The 17949-nt window shown below is 65.9% G+C and overlaps 1 protein-coding gene across 1 annotated transcript in view; it reads left to right on the top strand.

Annotated features, from left to right (window-relative positions):
• The first annotated feature begins 1749 nt into the window (after positions 1-1749).
• ARHGAP23 (Rho GTPase activating protein 23) overlaps positions 1750-17949 on the top strand; it is a 28762-nt gene continuing 12562 nt past the window's right edge. Inside the window, 14 exon segments of the mRNA XM_068170405.1 lie at positions 1750-2093; positions 2095-2262; positions 2265-2330; positions 7669-7848; positions 11167-11191; positions 12156-12248; positions 13137-13215; positions 13489-13543; positions 14246-14521; positions 14523-15678; positions 16704-16859; positions 16955-17066; positions 17336-17393; positions 17539-17676. Of these exon segments, the coding sequence (XP_068026506.1) occupies positions 2025-2093; positions 2095-2262; positions 2265-2330; positions 7669-7848; positions 11167-11191; positions 12156-12248; positions 13137-13215; positions 13489-13543; positions 14246-14521; positions 14523-15678; positions 16704-16859; positions 16955-17066; positions 17336-17393; positions 17539-17676 (2631 nt within the window). The 5' untranslated portion in view covers positions 1750-2024.

Genomic DNA, 17949 nt, shown 5'->3' with positions numbered 1-17949 from the left:
TGAGGGGGGTGAGGGGTGCTGGGGAAGGGTCACTTGGAGGAGCAGGACCCCCGGGGGCCGGTGGGGAGGGCAGTTGGCCATCCCTGCCACTGGGCTCGGCGCTGGGCAGTCAGGATTGGACCATGGGGGTGGGGGGCTCTGTGCCCAGGGGGGCAGCAGGGGCATTCTGCAGGCCTGGGTGCCCCCTGGGATGGAGAGGGGGCTGGGAGGGGGCACTCAGGCTGCTGCTTGGTGGGAAGTGTCTCTGGGGCTACCATTCCTTGCCACAGGCACTGAGCAGGGGGCTTGGGGGGTGGGGGTTGTGTCTGTCCTTGGGGGGCTGTGTGGTTCCTGGGGGGCTGTATTGGTCCTGAGGTCCTGTGCCAGGCCCTGGGGGGCTGTGTGGTTCCTGGGGGGCTGTATTGGTCCTGAGGTCCTGTGCCAGGCCCTGGGGAGCTGTGTTGGTTCCTGGGGGGCTGTGCTGGTTCCTGAGGGGCTGTGTTGGTGCCCAGGGGGCTGTGCCAGTCCCTGGGGAGCTGTGTAGGTTCTTGGGGGGCTGTGTTGGTCCTGAGGCTCTGTGTTGGTTCCTGGGGGGCTGTGCTGGTGCTGAGGGGGCTCTGTTGGTTCCTGGGGGGCTGTGTTGGTTCCTGGGGGGCTGTGTTGACCCCTGAGGGGCTGTGTTGGTCCCCAAGGGGCTGTGCTGGTCCTGAGGTGCTGTGTTGACCCCTGGGGGGTCAGAGCCTGGGGCTGGATCTGTGTTTGTGCTCCGTGGCCCCTGCTGGATGCTGGGGACAGAGAGTGGCCCAGGAGGGGTCTTGGCCTCCCCTCTGGCTCTCCCCTTGCAGAGCCCAGTGGGGGCTCATCTGCTGACCCAGCAGGGGGGACCCTCCCTGGGCTGCCTGTCCCCCTCCCTGCCCTCAGCATTGCCCTGTGCAGAGCCAGCAGAGGAAGGAAGGAAGAGGCCAGGAGGAGGGAGAGGAGGAAGCAGGGAGGGTGCCCGGGGTGATGGAGGAAGGAGGAGGTGGACTCACAAGAGACAAAGAGCAGCAAGAAAGGAAGAGAAAAGGGAAAGTCTGGGGCACAGAGACCCCACAGGCAGCCAGGGCTGGCTGGGGACAGGGAGCTGGGGGACAGGGGACAGGGAGCTGGGGACAGGGGACAGGGAGCTGGGCAGTGATCCCTGCCAGGAGCTGCAGCCCCAGGCTGCCAGCCCAGATGGGTGTGTGGCCACCCATCCACCCCTCCCTTCATCCCTCCCTCCACTCCTTCATCCACCCATCCACCCCTCCCTTCATCCCTCCCTCCACTCCTTCATCCATCCATCTCTCCATCCCTCCCTCCCTCTCTCCATCCATCTCTCCATCCATCCATCCATCCCTTCATCCATCCCTTCCTTCCTCCCTCCCTTCATCCTTCCCTCTTTCTGCCCATCCCTCTATCTCACCCTCTGTCCATTCCTCTATCCTTCCCTCCTTGTCCATCCCTCTCTCTCTCCCCCTGCCCATCCCTCTCTCCTCCCATCCCCTCCCCCTGCCCATCCCTCTCTCCTCCCATCCCTCCCCCTGCCCATCCCTCTTTCCTCCCATCCCTCCCCCTGCCCATCCCTCTTTCCTCCCATCCCACCCCCTGCCCATCCCTCTCTCCTCCCATCCCTCCCCCTGCCCATCCCTCTCTCCTCCCCATCCCACCCCCTGCCATCCCTCTCTCCTCCCATCCCACCCCCTGCCCATCCCTCTCTCCTCCCATCCCTCCCCCTGCCCATCCCTCCCTCTCCGCCCTCACTCCGCCGCTGTCGCTCGCAGCGATCCAAGCCTGCGAGTGAGCAGCAGCAGCCTCGCCGGGGCTGGGAGCACCACACAGCCCCCCTTGAGCCAGCCGCCACCATCACCTCCTCCACGCTGCCAGGCTCGGGGGTGGGGGGGGAGGGGAGGGGGCTGCAGCCGGTGGTGCCCCCCATGGCTGTGCCAACCATGGCTGTGCCAACCATGAGCTGAGCGCCCACTCCGCTGCTCCTCTCCACCCCACCGCCCCCGAATCGCAGCCGCATGGTAGAGGAGAGCGCCAGGGCAGGAGGGCACCATGGGTCCCGGCGGCTTCTTCGGGGTGCCCCCCCGCCCCCCTGCGGCCCCCAGCCCCCCCGTGGCGGTGGTGAGCAGGAGGCTGTGGAGCGTGGAGCGAGCCGGGCAGGGCTGGCGCTCGGAGAGAGCCGTGGGGGTGGACTGCAGCCTGCCCGAGCCCCGCTGCGTCTGGCTGAGCAGCCTGCGCCGGCACGCCGCTGGCACTGCCCCCCCGCTGCCCCCCGGGCCCCCGGCCCGGCCCGCAGCTCCCCCCGCACCGACAAGTGGCACCGGGTGAGCACTGCCTGCCGCGCCTCTGGGGGTCGGGCCTTGGCTCTTGGGGGAGGGCAGGGGATGGGGGACGGGGGAGGGAATGCCCCCCGGGGGAGGGGGGCGCCGGCGCTGGCAGGGCTCCCTGGGACCCCCTCCCATGGCTGGGGAGTGGGGCTCAGGGTTGGGGGGGGGGGGGGCTCTTGTCTTGCTGGTGGCCACAAAGGGAGGGGCGGTAGCCAGTGGCAAGGGCAGGGCTGTGCCCAGCTGTGCCCAGGGAAGGGGGACAGAGCCTGGCCCCCCCCCCCAGGAAGGGTCCCACTCGTGTGGGACAGTGCTGGGGGCTGCTTGCCTCGTGGGGTCACCGCGGGGGAGTGAGCTGGCACGGAAGGGGGTGCAGGGCCCTGGTGCCCTCTGTGCTGGGGGGCAAAGGACCTCACAGGCATTAGGGACATCCGGGGGGGGGGGGGGGAAGGGGAAGGGGCAGCCCTGGGCTGGCACCGCTGCCGGCACAGGGAGCAAGGGGCTTCCCCCCCCCTTCGGCTCCATCCTCCCTGCCCATGGGGTGGGGGCTTGGGGAAGGGGAACAAAGGAGCAGGATGCAGCTGGTGGGGGCACAGCAGAAGCCCCCTGGGCTGGGCTTAAAAGGAAGCCCAAAGAGCCAGGAGGTGACTGCCCCCCTGCTGGGGGGGGGTGGGGTGGGGGTGCTGAGGACAAATGGCTGAGGTGACAAATCAGCTGTCAGCTCCTCTGGAGCTAGGATTTGGAGGGGGGAGAGCACCAAGCCCCCAACTTGGAGCTTTGCAATCCCCTTTCCCCCCTCCAGAAAGGAAGCAGCAAGCCAGGGGGGGGTGAGCGAAGAGGGGAAACCGAGGCAGGGGAAGGCTTTGCTCTGCAGGATCTCTGTGGGGGATGGCCAAGGGATGAGATCTGGAGGAGGAAGAGGAGGAGGGAGAGGCAGAAGGTTGAGGCTGTAAAAGGAGGAGGAGGAGGAGGAAGGCAAAGCTTTTGGACCCCTTTGGGAGCTGGGATCCTCCGGAGCGACTTTCTCCTCTGCCCCCCCCGGGCGGGCTTGGAGCTGGGCGCTTGGTGCTTGGCTTCAGGCTGCTGGCAGCCAGCTGATGGAGCTGGGGAGGGGGTGGGGGACCACCCTACAGCTGGGGAGGAGGTTGGGGAGGGGGTCTGGGGGTGGGGGGGGACGTGTCCGTGCATCACGGAAGCGCCGGAGCCGTTGGCCAACGGCTCCGGCGCTTTCCGTGACGCACGGACACGTCCCCCCCTACCCCCGCCTAGAGACCCCTCCCCAACCCCAATCCCTGTGGGCTGGTGTCTCCACTGATCCTAACCCCTCTCTCTCTCCCTCCCCTGGCCTGTCTGGGCTGGTTAAAATCAGCAGGGCACATTCAGCTGTCAGCTTTAAAAATAATCCCGGCGGCCGCCGCCGAGCGAGGCGCAGATGGGGAGGGGTAGGGGGAGAGGAGGGGGAGGCCCTCCCCCCAGTCTCATTTCCCAGGGGCTAAAAGGGTCGATGAGGGGTCCCCTTGGGAAGGGGAGGTGCTCACCCCCACCCACCCGCCCGCCTTGGCCAGCTGGGTTTGGGGTGGGTTGGGTTGGGTGCAGTGGAAAGAGGGTTTGGGGTCCTGGGTTGGGGAGCAGTGGAAAGAGGGTTTGGGGTCCTTGGTTGGATTGGTAGCAGTGGAAAGAGGGTTTGGGGGTGTTGATTGGGTTGGGTGCAATGGAAAGAGGATTTGGGGTCCTGGGTTGGGAGTGGTGGAAGGAGGGTTTGGGGTCCTTGGATTAGGAGCAGTGGAAAGAGGGTTTGGGGTCTGTGGTCAGGTTAGGAGCAGTGGAAAGAGGCTTTGGGAACCCTTGGTTAGGTTAGGAGCAGTGGAAAGAAGCTTTGGGGTTCTTGGTTAGGAGCAGTGGAAAGAGGGTTTGGGGTCATTGGTTGGGTTGGGAGTGGTGGAAAGAGGCTTTGGGGTCCTCAGTTAGGAGCAGTGGAAAGAGGGTTTGGGGTCCTTGGTTGGACTGAGAGTGGTGGAGAGAGGGTTTGGGGTCCTGGGTTGGGTTAGGAGCAGTGGAAAGAGGCTTTGGGGTCCTTGTTGGATTGGTAGCAGTGGAAAGAGGGTTTGGGGTCCTGGGTTGGGAGCAGTGGAAAGAAGCTTTGGGGTCCTGGGTTGGGAGCAGTGGAAAGAAGCTTTGGGGTCCTCAGTTAGGAGCAGAGGAAAGAGGGTTTGGGGTCTGTGGTCGGGTTAGGAACAGTGGAAAGAGGCTTTGGGGTCATTGGTTGCACCAAGGCTTTGGGGTCATTGGTTGGGTTGGGAGCAGTGGAAAGAGGGTTTGGGGTCCTTGGTTGGATTAGGAGCAGTGGAAAGAGGGTTTGGGGTCCTTGGTTAGGAGCAGTGGAAAGAGGGTTTGGGGTTGTTGGTTGGGTTAGGAGCAGTGGAAAGAGGGTTTGGGGTCTGTGGTTGGGTTAGGAGCAGAGGAAAGAGGCTTTGGGGTCCTTGGTTGGGTTAGGAGCAGTGGAAAGAGGGTTTGGGGTCCTCAGTTAGGAGCAGAGGAAAGAGGGTTTGGGGTCCTGGGTTGGGAACAGTGGAAAGAAGCTTTGGGGTCCTCAGTTAGGAGCAGAGGATAGAGGGTTTGGGGTCTGTGGTTGGGTTAGGAGCAGTGGAAAGAGGCTTTGGGGTCCTCGGTTAGGAGCAGTGGAAAGAGGGTTTGGGGTTCTCAGGAGCAGAGGAAAGAGGGTTTGGGGTCTGTGGTTGGGTTGGGAGCAGTGGAAAGAGGGTTTGGGGTCCTGGGTTGGGAACAGTGGAAAGAAGCTTTGGGGTCCTCAGTTAGGAGCAGAGGAAAGAGGGTTTGGGGTCTGTGGTTGGGTTAGGAGCAGTGTAAAGAAGATTTGGGGTCCTTGGTTAGGAGCAGTGGAAAGAGGGTTTGGGGTCATTGGTTGCACCAAGGCTTTGGGGTCATTGGTTGGGTTGGGAGTGGTGGAAAGAGGCTTTGGGGTCCTTGGTTAGGAGCAGAGGAAAGAGGGTTGGGGTCCTTGGTGGGGTTGGGAGCAGTGGAAAGAGGCTTTGGGGTCATTAGTTGTGTTGGGAGCAGTGGAAAGAGGCTTTGGGGGCTTGTGGAGGGTTTTTGTTCCCCCTCTTTTTGGTTCCCCTTGGAGCTTTGAGGCTCTGTTTGTGTTTTTGGGGGGGTCTGTGAGCACCCAAAACACCCCAGGGTGGCGATGGAGTGGATCTGTTGGTGCCATGCAAGGGTGGTGCCCCCCATGGGTTGTAGCTTCAGAGCCATGCCCTCATCACAGGGATCCTACCCCAAGGGGGACAAGACCCTCACCCCTTGGGATCCTCATCTCAGGGCATCTCCAACCCATGGGATCCCCCAGCCCATGAGCTCCCCCAGCCTGTGGGACCCCCAGCTCAGGGCATCTCCAGCCCATGAGCTCCCCCAGCCCTTGGGACCCCCAGCTCAGGGCATCTCCAGCCCATGAGCTCCCCCAGCCCTTGGGACCCCCAGCTCAGGGCATCTCCAGCCCATGAGATCCCCCAAGCCCTTGGGATCCCCACCTCAGGGCATCTCCAGCCCATGAGACTCCCAGCTCAGGGCATCTCCAGCCCATGGGATCCCCCAGCCCTTGGGACCCTCAGCTCAGGGCATCTCCAGCCCATGAGATCCCCAACCCTTGGGACCCCCAGCTCAGGGCATCTCCAGCCCATGAGCTCCCTTAGGCCTTGGGACCCCCCAGCCCATGAGCTCCCCCAGCCCTTGGGACCCCCAGCTCAGGGCATCTCCAGCCCATGATCTCCCCCAGCCCTTGGGACCCCCAGCTCAGGGCATCTCCAGCCCATGAGCTCCCTTAGGCCTTGGGACCCCCAGCTCATGAGCTCCCCCAGCCCTTGGGACCCCCAGCTCAGGGCATCTCCAGCCCATGATCTCCCCCAGCCCTTGGGACCCCCAGCTCAGGGCATCTCCAGCCCATGAGCTCCCCCAGCCCTTGGGACCCCCAGCTCAGGGCATCTCCAGCCCATGAGCTCCCCCAGCCCATGGGACCCCCCAGCTCACCTCAGGATGTGCCAGCATGGGGGATGTGTGTTTGGGGGGTGGGGTTCAGCCTGTCCCCACTCAGCTGCCATCAGGTTTCTCCCCCCACCCCCCCGGGCAATGAAAAGCTCCACTCAGCACAGGCACAGAGGCCCAGACAAAGGCTTTTTGTCCCTTGTCCCTTTGTGTTTCCCTCTCCCCTCCCCTCCCCTCTCTCCAGCCGCTGCTTCCACCCAGACAGTGCCTGAATTTTGCCACCCTTGCCCCTGGATGGGCTGAATCCAGCTGCTGTGGCAGGGAGGGAGGTGGCCCCCGGGCAGGATCCTGGTGGATCCCCTCCCCCCCTGCCACCCTGCCTCGTCCCTACCTGCCCCCAGGTTGCCAACTGCTCTGTTGTCAGCAGAGTTTGGTGCTGCCAGGGCCTGGAGCAGGGCTCTGTGCTCCCTGCTGCCTCAGCAGAGCTGCTGGCTGCTCAGCCAGATGTGCAGGCAGATGTGCAGCCACCTCCCTCAGCGGGGTTGTGCTGAGCCCAGCTGGGGTGCCAGGGCTCTCCAAGCTGTGGTGCCAGGCCAGGTGCCCACAGCTGCTGCAGCTCTGCCACGACCCGGGTCCCCTCCCCAAGGCTGGCACTGGGAGCTGTGGGATGGAGCTTTGGCCCTCCTGGTTCCACCTGGGCCCTTGCCAGGGCTGGATGTGGTGCCAGGGCTGGATGTGGTGCCAGGGCCTTGCTCCATCACCACATCCAGCTGCATCCTGGGCAGCTCTTTCCGCCTTGCCCGAGGTTGTTGCCACAGTGACATCAGAGGGGGGCATTTTATCCCTGCCCCTCCTTCTCCCCCCCCCCCCAAATCTGTCCTCATCTCTCCTCCTGGGTCCCCTCCAGACCCCCCCAGGGCACAGCTCATTTCCCCTCCATTTTCTTCTCATTTCCTTCCCATCTTCTCTTCTCCCACAAGCTCCCAAGTGAGGAGTCCTGGGGGATGCTGCTGAAGTGGTGTGGAGGGGGGGGTGGGGTGGGGAGGGGAGGGTTGGAATTCGTTGGTGGAGGGATCTGGGGGGGGGGGGTGTGTGTGTCTGGAATTTGCTGGTGGAGGGAGCTGGAATTCGCTGCTGTGGGGCTGGCAGCTGGGACTGAGCCTGGGAGTGCTGGGGGGGGGGAAGGTTCTGAGGAGTGGAGCAGGTTCTGGGTAGACCTCGACCCTCAGCACAGGGATTTGAGGAGGGGCAGGGGGGTGGGAGAGGGGCGGGGAGGGGCGGGGCCGAGTGCCTGCAAGCTCCCCCTCCCCCCCAGAGTGACATCTTCCTCTTCCTCCCTTTGCAGCCAACACCAGGCAGGAGGGATGGGGCATCCCCGAATGCCAACGTGCCCCCGGAGGGGACCTTCCCCTGGGGGGGGCCCAAGACCGTGGTGCTGCGGAAGAGCTCCCAGGGGGGGTTTGGCTTCACCCTTCGGCACTTCATCGTCTACCCCCCGGAGTCAGCAGTGCACTCCACCACCAAGGTAGGGCTGGGGACCGGGGGGTGGGGGCGTGGAGACCCCCCCCACACACCCCCAGGGCTGCTGGAGAGGGGCTCTGAGGGGCTGTGGCTGGATGCAGGAGGGTGGGAGTGGGGAGGGGGTCCGAGGATCGTCTGTGGTCGGCAGAGCTGAATCCAGCTGCTGTGGCAGGGAGGGAGGTGGCCCCCGGGCAGGATCCTGGTGGATCCCCTCCCCCCCTGCCACCCTGCCTCCTCCCTACCTGCCCCTAGGTTGCCAACTGCTCTGTTGTCAGCAGAGTTTGGTGCTGCCAGGGCCTGGAGCAGGGCTCTGTGCTCCCTGCTGCCTCAGCAGAGCTGCTGGCTGCTCAGCCAGATGTGCAGGCAGATGTGCAGCCACAGCAGGGTTGTGCTGAGCCCAGCTGGGGTGCCAGGGCTTGCAGGGTCTCTCCAAGCTCTGGTGCCAGGCCAGATGCCCACAGCTGCTGCAGTGAGGTGGGGATTGGTCTCTTCTCCCCAGCATCAGCTGAAAGGGGAGGAGGTGGCCTCAGGCTGCGCCAGGGGAGGCTTAGGTTGGCCATGGGGAAGGATTCCTGTGCTGCAGGAGTGGTCAGGGCTTGGCACAGGCTGCCCGGGGAGGTGGTGGAGTCCCCAGCCCTGGGAGGTGCTCAGGAACCCTGTGGCCGTGGCACCTGGGGCCAGGGGCTGGGGGCCAGGGCAGTGCTGGGCTGCAGGTTGGGCTCTCAGAGATCTTCTCTCCAGTTCCACCGCGCCCCAGACCGGCTCCAAACCCCTCCGGGGCAAGGGTCTGATCCTGCCCCGTGGCGCTGGGCACCGGGGCTGAGCCTCACGGCGTGGGGAGGAGGCAGGCGAGCGGCGGGAGGTGGCGGTGCCGGTGTCAAGAGGTGGCGGTGCCGGTGTCAAGCGGTGGCGGTGCCAGTGTCAGGAGGTGCCGGTGTCAGGGAGTGTCGGTGCCGGTGTCAGGGGGTGCCGGTGTCAGGAGGTGTCAGTGCCGGTGCCGGTGTCAGGGAGTGGCGGTGCCGGTGCCGGTGTCAGGGGGTGCCGGTGGCGGTGTCAGGGAGTGTCGGTGTCAGGGAGTGTCGGTGTCAGGGGGTGGCGGTGCCGGTGTCAGGAGGTGCCGGTGTCAGGGGGTGCCGGTGGCAGTGTCGGTGCCGGTGTCAGGGGATGCCGGTGCCAGGGGGGTGCCGGTGCCGGTGTCAGGGGATGCCGGTGCCAGGGGGTGCCGGTGCCGGTGTCAGGAGGTGGCAGTGGCAGTGGCAGTGTCAGGGAGTGGCGGTGCCGGTGGTGGTGCCGGTGTCAGGGAGTGGCGCTGCCGATGTCAGGAGGGTGGCGGTGGCGGTGCCGGTGTCAGGGGGTGGTGGTGCCGGTGTCAGGGGGTGTCAGTGCCGGTGCCGGTGTCAGGGTGTGCCGGTGTCAGGGGGTGCAGGTGCCGGTGGCGGTGCCGGTGTTAGGTGGCGGTGCCGGTGGCGGTGGCGGTGCCGGTGTCAGGAGGTGCCGGTGTCAGGGGGGTCGCAGTGCCGGTGCCGGTGTCAGGAGGTGTCGGTGCCGGTGTCAGGGGGTCGCAGTGCCGGTGCCGGTGTCAGGAGGTGTCGGTGCCGGTGGCGGTGCCGGTGTCAGGGGGTGTCGGTGCCGGTGGCTGGAGGCTGGGAGTAGCTGCGGGCCGGCGCCGCAGCCGGGGCCGGTGGGGCAGGGCGCGGCCGCGGCTGGCTCAGCACCCGCGGGGGCCGGCGGGCAGCCAGGTCCGGGGGCTGAGTTTCGGTGGCGTTGACTCAGCAGGGAGGGGGATGGCAAAGCTGCCTTCGCCCTGCCGCGCTTTGGGGCACCGCCGGCGCCCGGCCTCAGCCCCAGCCCTGGGAGCGGGGTTGCCGGGGTGCCCCGAGGGCTGGGAAGGGCTGTGGGGTGCTGCAGGGCGAGGAGGGGCAGGGAGAGGGGCGAGGCCATGCCCTTAGGGACACTTGGTGGCCCCAGGCTCCTGCTGTGCCAGCCACGTGTGGGCATCTCCTCCTTGGAAGGGCTGAAGACTAGGTTGGATGGGACCTTGAGCAACCTGGGCTGGCAGGAGGTGTCCCTGCCCGCGGCAGGGGGGCTGGAACTGGATGATCCTGCAGGTCCCTTCCAGCCCAAACCACTCCCTGATTCTCCTTTGGTGCCAGTTGAGTGCCAAGGCTGTGCCAAGATGTGGCTTTCCCTTCCCACCGTCCCTTCAGCCTCCTCACTGGGAACATCCTCCTGGCACAAGGGGCTGGAGGTTGCTCCCTTCCCAGCCCCCCTTAGAGAGATCTCTCCCCCGACCTGGGGACATCAGAGCTGTGGCTGGTGAAGCCTCTTGGCCACAGCCAGGCTTGTGCCCCCCTAGAGAGGGCAGAAGCTGGCACTTGGGGAGTGAGAAATCCCCTCCCAGGTGTCCAGGCCCCTCCTGGGGGCCCACAGCCCAGGGTGCAGCTGGCTCTCCAGGGCTGGGTTGGGGTGGGGGGGTTGGGGGGGACGGTCAGCAGTGTGGGTGCAGCCCCATGTGGGTGCCAAGACCCCAGCTTGGGCACCCTTCTGCGGGTGGGTGCCCAGGGCAGGAGCCCAGGGCCACAGTTCCCACCCCAGGGGACAGAGCTGTGTGGCTCCCACTGCTGTCCCCTGCCTGTGAGTGGGAAGGGGGGTGGCAACCCCCCCCTCCTGCCACCCCCTCTGCAATGCCAGCCACAGCCCTGGCAGCCTGCCCTGTACAGCCAGAGGCTGCAGAGATGCCACCTCCCCCCCTCCCCCCCCCCAGCCATGGGGACATTTCCTCTGCCAAATAATTGCAGGGCTAATTATAACCCCTGCTGACGAGGGGGGGTGGGGGTGGGGAGGACCTCTGGGGACGCCTGCGCAAAGCTGTCCCCTCCCCGGGGGTCCCTGCCACTGGGACCTGCTGCCAGCATGCTGTGGTGGCATGGGTGCCAGTGGGCACCCTCCTCCCTCCCCTGGGACCCCATTGCAAGGGCTTGGGCTCTACCCAGCCAGGCTTGGTGGCCCAGGAGAGAGGTGAGATGGACCTGGCCGGGCCCCTTCCTGCTGCCCTGCCCCCCAGGCTGTCCCCTTGCCTGGCAGCTGGGTCTAGGGAGGGGGCTCTGGTGGGTCCTGCTCCCTGCCCACCGGTGGGGCTCTGAGTGGGTGGCACAGCTGGATGCAGCGTTGGGGCTGAGGAGGGACCTGTGGGTCCCACGAGGGGCACTGTGGGGCTGGCAACCCTCGGGTCCCCTCCCAGACCCTTCTTGTTGCCCCCCCTCCCCCAGCTGGCACTGCCTGGCACAGCCACCAAGCAAAGGTGTTTCTCTTTTCTTGGCAGGAGGAGGAGAATGGGAACCGAACAGGTGAGGCCTGGCACTGTGCCACCACGGGGACCCTGGCACAGGGCTCGTCACCACCCGGGCGGGTGGGCACAGGGCTCCAGAGGGTCGCAGGGGCCGGGGGACAGAGTGGTCACAGAGGGTCACAGAGGGCCAGGGGGGCACCATGGGGACACAGCTCACTGTCTGCACTGCCCTGAGCATGGGCTGGCACCGGTGACAGCTTGGTGACACTTGGCACACCAGGCTGGCTCAGCGCCCCCGAAGCCCTTGGGAGGTTCGCTGCACCTTGTGCCCGGGGGGGTTTGTCCCCAGGCTGGAGGGGTCCTGGCCAAGGCAGCACCAAGCTCTGCAGCTGGTGGGTGGCTTGGGTGAGCAGGGGGTGTCTGGGGACAGGGACATGGCCCTGCTGTGCTGCCAGAGGCTGGCAGTGATGAGAGTGGATGTGAAGGCGTCAGGAGGCATCGGCGCTGGCACCGGCGACGAGGAGCCAGGGCTCTGCTCAGCAGCGGAGCTGATGCAGGCACAGCTGTCCAGACCTGGCACCCAGTGCCCAGCAGGGCTAGGAGAGGACATGCCAGGGCTGGGAGATGTCCCCTGGGGCATCCTTTTATCCCCTCTGCCATCCCCCTGCTGTCCCCGTGCCCACCCAACCCTTGCACCACTTCGTGGCTTTTGCTCTTGCAGAGGGTTGGGGATGGGCAAGGCTTGGGGAGGGGGCAGGTTTGGGGGGGGGGGGGGGGCAGGTTTGGTGAGGGGTAACACACACAAGTGCTGGGGAGGGGCCACGAGTGCCAGGTGAGGACACAACTGCTTGGGGGACACAAAGAGCTGCCCCCAAAGTGAGGCTTTGCCCGGGGCAGGACCCTGGCAGCAGGAGCAGGCAGGGCTGCTATGGGTCTGGGGAGGCGAGGAGGGGACCCTGAGGGACCAAAGCTGCTTCTTGCTGGGCCAGAGGGTCCCTGACACTTGGTGCCCCCCGGAGCAGGGCCCCCCCGGAGCCGCCTGGAGCCCATGGACACCATCTTCGTGAAGAGCGTGCGTGAGGAGGGGCCAGCTCACCAGGCCGGGCTCCACACCGGTGAGTGCCACAGCCCGGGCTGCCCAGGCCTTGGGGCTGGCTCCAGGCTGCTGCCCCTGCTCTGCCAGGGCCTTTCCTGCTTGCTCTGCTCTTCCCCCCACCCCCCCCCCGCAGTCCTTTCTTTCTCTCCCTCCTGGCTCCTCCTTGCTCCCAGGCTCTGCTCTCTTGGCCCTGGCCTGAGAGGCTCAGAGCAGTGTTGGGATCTCCATGGCTTGGGCTGGCTTTGGGATCTCCATGGCTTGGGCTGGCTTTGGGATCTCCATGGCTTAGGTTGGCTTTGGGATCTCCATGGCTTAAGCAGGCTTTGGGATCTCCATGGCTTAAGCAGGCTTTGGGATCTCCATGGCTTAGGTTGGCTTTGGGATCTCCATGGCTTGGGCAGGCTTTGGGATCTCCATGGCTTAGGTTCACTTTGGGATCTCCATGGCTTAGGTTGGCTTTGGGATCTCCATGGCTTAGGCTGGCTTTGGGATCTCCATGGCTTAAGTAGGCTTTGGGATCTCCATGGCTTAGGTTGGCTTTGGGATCTCCATGGCTTAGGGTCACTTTGGGATCTCCATGGCTTAGGTTGGCTTTGGGATCTCCATGGCTTAAGTAGGCTTTGGGATCTCCATGGCTTAGGTTGGCTTTGGGATCTCCATGGCTTAAGTAGGCTTTGGGATCTCCATGGCTTAAGCAGGCTTTGGGATCTCCATGGCTTGGGCTGGCTTTGGGATCTCCATGGCTTGGGCTGGCTTTGGGGTCCCCACAGATCCCCTTGCCACACAGGGCATGGCTTTGCTGCTAGAAAGCCATCTCTGGTCCTGCTCAAAGCCTGCGTGGGTGCCCCTGGGGCCAGCCAAGTGCCACCATCTCCACAGCCACTGGTGACACTCTGCTCTCCCCCAGGGGACCGGCTGGTCAAGGTGAATGGGGAGAGCATCATTGGCAAAACCTACTCCCAGGTCATTGCCCTGATCCAGAACAGGTGAGTCCCTCTCCTGGGGCTGGGGGGGGGTGAGGTGAAGGGGACACATCACAGCGGGCACTGTCCCCCCTTGGGTGTCCCCTGGGCTGTTAGGAGCCACGAGTCAATGGCGGGAGGGGCACAGGGCCAGGCAGTGCCATGCTGTGACCTTTATGTGGGGATGGGGACATTCAGACCCTTGGGGGGGACCTGGCCAAGCATGAGGGTGGGCTGGTAGGGGCCAGATGGGGACCAACCCTGGCTGGCCTGACCCCTTGTGCCTTCTCCCTGCAGTGATGATGTGCTGGAGCTCTCCATCATGCCCAAGGATGAGGACATCCTCCAGCTGGTGAGTGCTGGGGGGGTGCCAGGGACCAGGCTCAGGGGCCCTGGTGTGGCTTTCCCAGGCCATGCCAATGCTCCTGTCCCACCAAACCCCAGGGGCTGCTCTGTCTCTGCCCACACTCGTCCCATGTCTTGGGCTGGGGTGGCCAAGTGCCCTTTGGGGACACTTGGGGACAAGGTCCCTGCCAGCATCCCAGGAGGAGCAATGGGTACAGAAATGGAGTTCCCAGGGGGGTTCAAGGCAGGAGGGGTGAGAGATGCATCCCTTGGGGTTTTTTGGGGAAGCATCCTTGGGTGTAGGTGGGGACAAGCCCTGGGGGTGTTGAGCTTGGAGCAGAGCAGCTCCAGAGGGGATCTGCAAGAGCTGAGGACTGGGGGGCAAGAGGCTGGGGCCAGGCTTTGCTCAGGGGGGCACAAGAGGCACAAAGTGGAGCCCAGGAGGCTCCATCTGAGCAGGAGGAGAAAGTTGTTTGGTGTGAGGCTGCTGGAGGCCTGGAGCAGGCTGCCCAGAGAGGGTGTGGAGAGCTCCCAACCCCCCCTGGGCATTGTGCCCCTGGGCAAGCTGCTGGGGGTGCCCTGCGGGGGCAGGGGTGGGGGTTGGACTGGGTGATCTCTTCCAACCCCACCATGCTGGGATCCCTGCGGTGGGAACAGGGGGGCAGCATCCCCAGGCCCCACCATGCTGACCCCCTGTGTGTCCCCCCAGGCATACTCACAGGATGCCTACCTGAAGGGCAATGAGCCCTACTCCGGCGGGGCACAGAGCATCCCGGAGCCCCCTCCCATCTGCTACCCACGGAAGACCTACCCCTTCCAGGCACGGGGCACCGAGTCCCCCCCGGGCCAGCCGCCGGACCCCCGTGCCCACCGCCCGGCCGCCGGCGGCTCCTCCTCCCCGCTCGGCACAGCCGCAGCCCCCAGCGCCCGCAGCGAGCCGGGCGGCAGCCCCGCACATCGCCCCCACGAAGCACAGCCCGGGGGTCCCCCCCCCACGCCCCGCTGCCCACCACGGGCACCCCGCGGGCTCCTCCCGCCCCAGCTGCTCCGCCGCCGTCACATCCTCCAAGCCCGACCGCTACGGGATCCCCCCCGGCACCTCCTACGGCGTCCCCAAGCACCTCCCGGAGCACCGGACTCACTGCGGCTTCAAAGAGGGCGTCGGGGGGCTGGCAGGGACTAGCCCCCAGCGTGTGCCCGGCCGTCAGGAGTGCCAGCAGGCTCTGTCCCGCTGGTTTTCCAGCCAGGAGCCCCGGCGGAGCTCGTCGGAGGAGCGGCGGCGCGCCCTGCCCCCCCGGTACCGCAGCGTCTCGCAGGACAGGCTGGGAGGGGGCTCAGCAGTGACCCGCCGGGGCTGGCCCCACAGCGCATCCCACGATACCCTCCTGCAGCCCTCCCGGGAGGGCTGGCCACCCCGTGCCCGCTCCGACCACTACCTGGGCAGGTACGGCCGCTCCATGGAGGCGCTGGAGCCCAGCGCTCTGCTGTCCTCTCACCTCTCCCCGGCCAGGGGCTGCCGGGCCCCCGCCACCTCCGCTGCCGGCGTCGTCGGACAACCCATCCCGCACGGCTCCTTTGCGCCTTCCTCTTCCTCCTCCTCCTCCTCGTCGAGGGAGCCGGTGCAGAAGCATCCCTCGCAGCCCAACCTGCAGGACGAGTCGGGTTACATCGGGTACCGCAGCTACAGCCCTTCCTTCCAGCGCCGCACCGGGCTCCTGCACGCCCTCTCCTTCCGTGACCCCGCTTTTGGTGGCCTGCCCACCTTCAACATCTCCCAGAGGACCCCCACGTCGCTTCCGGAAAGGGGGGTCCCCACCCTCCCACCCCCCGCCAGCACCGCCGCCGCCGCCAGCAGCGGTCCCTCGCCGGCTCGCAGCGCGCCGGAGGGCAGCAGGGGCCCGGAGCCGCCGGAGGAGCGGAGGGAGGAGGTGGTGCTGAGGCAGAAGCCGCCCACGGGGCGCAAGGTGCCGGTTCCCCTGCGGCAGATGAACTTTGTCTTCCCCGAGGGGGTGAAGGAGGCGGACGTCGGTGGCCCTCCGCTGGCGGCTGGCAAAGGGGAGAAGCCGGGGGCCGAGCGGCAGGGCTGGCGGCTGGCACCGCTGGCAGCCCCCGAGGACTCGCTGGCCTCCATCCCCTTCATCGGTGAGTCAGAGGGGCTGGGGGCAGCTCCGGGAGAGGGGGGGTTGGCTCCTGCCATGCCGGGGAAGGCAGGTTTTGGGGAGGGCAGGGCACAGTGTGTGGCCTCAGAGCAGCCTTATGGGGCCAGGGCAGGGATGGGAAGGGGAGACACCAGCAGTGCTCACTGTGCCTAGCACCCCACAGTGCCCAGTGCCCCACGGTGCCCAGTGCCCCACGGTGCCCAGCACTCCTGTTTGTCCATCACCCCACTGTGCCCAGCAGTCCCTCTGAGCGTGTTGTCCCCACACAGGGCTGCAGGAGTGGGGGATGTGGTGCTGGAATTTGGGCTCATCCCTCCCCCTGTTGCCCTGCATCCTCTGCCCAGACCCTGGCAGCTCTTACTGGGCACGGATGGGTGTGAGCTGGAGCCCTGCATGCTCCTGCTCTGCTCCTAAGTGGGCACAGGGATGTGGCCTGCTGCGCCCTATCTCACTTGGGGGCTCCCTGCTTGGCCACCTCTGCCCCTGGGCACCCAAATGGGTCTGGGAGAGCTGCCAGCTCTGCCCTGTGCCTGTGCCTGGGGAGGGACCCCAGGGCTGGATGGGGATGGAGGGGATGGGATGGGGTTGGGATGGGATGAAGATGAGGTGGATTGGGATAGGATGGGATGGAGATGGGGATGGGATAGGATAGGATGGGATGGAGATGGGGGTGAGATAGGATAGGATGGGATGGGATGGGATAGGATAGGATAGGATAGGATAGGATAGGATAGGATAGGATAGGATAGGATAGGATAGGATGGGATAGAATGGGATGGAATAGGATGGGAAGAGATGGGCTGGGGGTCTGCAGGGTTGCTCTGCAAGAGGGGCTGGTTGCTCCAGTGCCTCCTGGTTTTACTGGCAGTGGAAGCACATCCCCCAGCCCACCCCAGCCCCCTGCCACCTCCCCACCTCTCTTAAGAAGCACTGGGAGACCCCAGCGTGGGCTTCCCCCGCCCCATCCCCTGACCCCCAGCCCTGCAACACTGCCCACCCCTCTCACAGACGAACCCACCAGCCCCAGCATCGACCTGAAGGCCAAGCACGTCCCTGCCTCCTCCGTGGTCTCCAGTGCCATGAACTCAGCTCCCGCCGTGGCCACCAGCCCCTCCTCGCCCACCTTCGCCTTCGCCCTCAGCCGCCACTACTCCCAGGACTGCAGTGAGTGCTGGGGGGTGGGAGCTCGGGACAGAGGGGTCCCCAGTGGGCAGCAGCACGGGGAGGGGGAAACCACAACCTCCTTCCCCCCCCGGCAGGCAGCATCAAGGCTGGTCGCCGCTCCTCCTACCTCCTGGCCATCACCACCGAGCGCTCCAAGTCCTGCGACGATGGTCTGAACGCCTTTCGGGATGAGGGGAAGCTCCTCAGGTAGGCTTGGACCTCCCTCCTCCACCCCTAACCCCCCCTGCTCCCAACCCCCCCCCTGCTCCCAGCCATAGAATTCCCACATGGGGTTGGGTTGGGCTGGAAAAGCTCCCCCAAGGTCGTCCACATCCAACCGTCAGCCGTCCGCCGGCCATCCAGCCCTGCCCCCAAGCGCCACGGCCACAGCTTCCTTGAGCACCTCCCTGCTTCTGGGTGGCTCCTCCCTGCCACCCCACTCACAGGGGGCTGCTCTTCCTCCCCCTCCCCACCAGGAGGATGCCCAGCCGGGTGCCCAGCCTCCGCATGCTGAGGAGCTTCTTCACCGACGGGGTGAGTGGTGGCTGCTGGCTTGGGCGCTGCCGGCGCCCTTCGCCCTGGGGACCTCTGTAGGAGGGTTGCCCGGGGTTGCTCTGCTTGGCTGGGGCACTGGTGCCCAGGGCATCACCCCAAGGGTGTTCCCTGCTCCCCTCCCCAGTCTCTGGACAGCCTTGGCACGTCTGAAGATGCCCACTCCAAACGGCACTCAACCTCCGACCTCTCGGACGTACCGCTGAGCGCCGTGAGGAAGGAGGGATGGCTCCACTGCAAGCAGATCCTCACCAAAAAGGGGAAGGTAGGCAGGGGTCCCCCCTCAAGGCCTGACCCAGCCCCCCCCCCCCCATGCTTGGCCTCACAACAGAATTCTCTTTGGGTTGGAAAAGCCTTCATCCAAGCCCAACCTTCAACCCAACACCGCCATGGCCACCAAAGCCGGGCCCCAAGCGCCATGGCCACAGGTTGCCGCAGCAGCTCCAGGGGTGGGGACTCCACCACCCCCCTGGGCAGCCTGTGCCAGTCCCTGACCACTCTGACAGGACAGGATTTGGTCCTCATGTCCAACCTAACC

The sequence above is a fragment of the Melanerpes formicivorus genome, unplaced genomic scaffold (assembly GCF_026170545.1).
Source record: "Melanerpes formicivorus ecotype bairdi unplaced genomic scaffold, bMelFor1.0.p_v2 SCAF_376, whole genome shotgun sequence".
In the NCBI taxonomy this organism is placed as follows: Eukaryota; Metazoa; Chordata; class Aves; order Piciformes; family Picidae; genus Melanerpes; species Melanerpes formicivorus.
The sequence above is the reverse complement of the archived record's forward strand: the minus strand, read 5'-3'. Positions and strand labels throughout refer to the sequence as shown.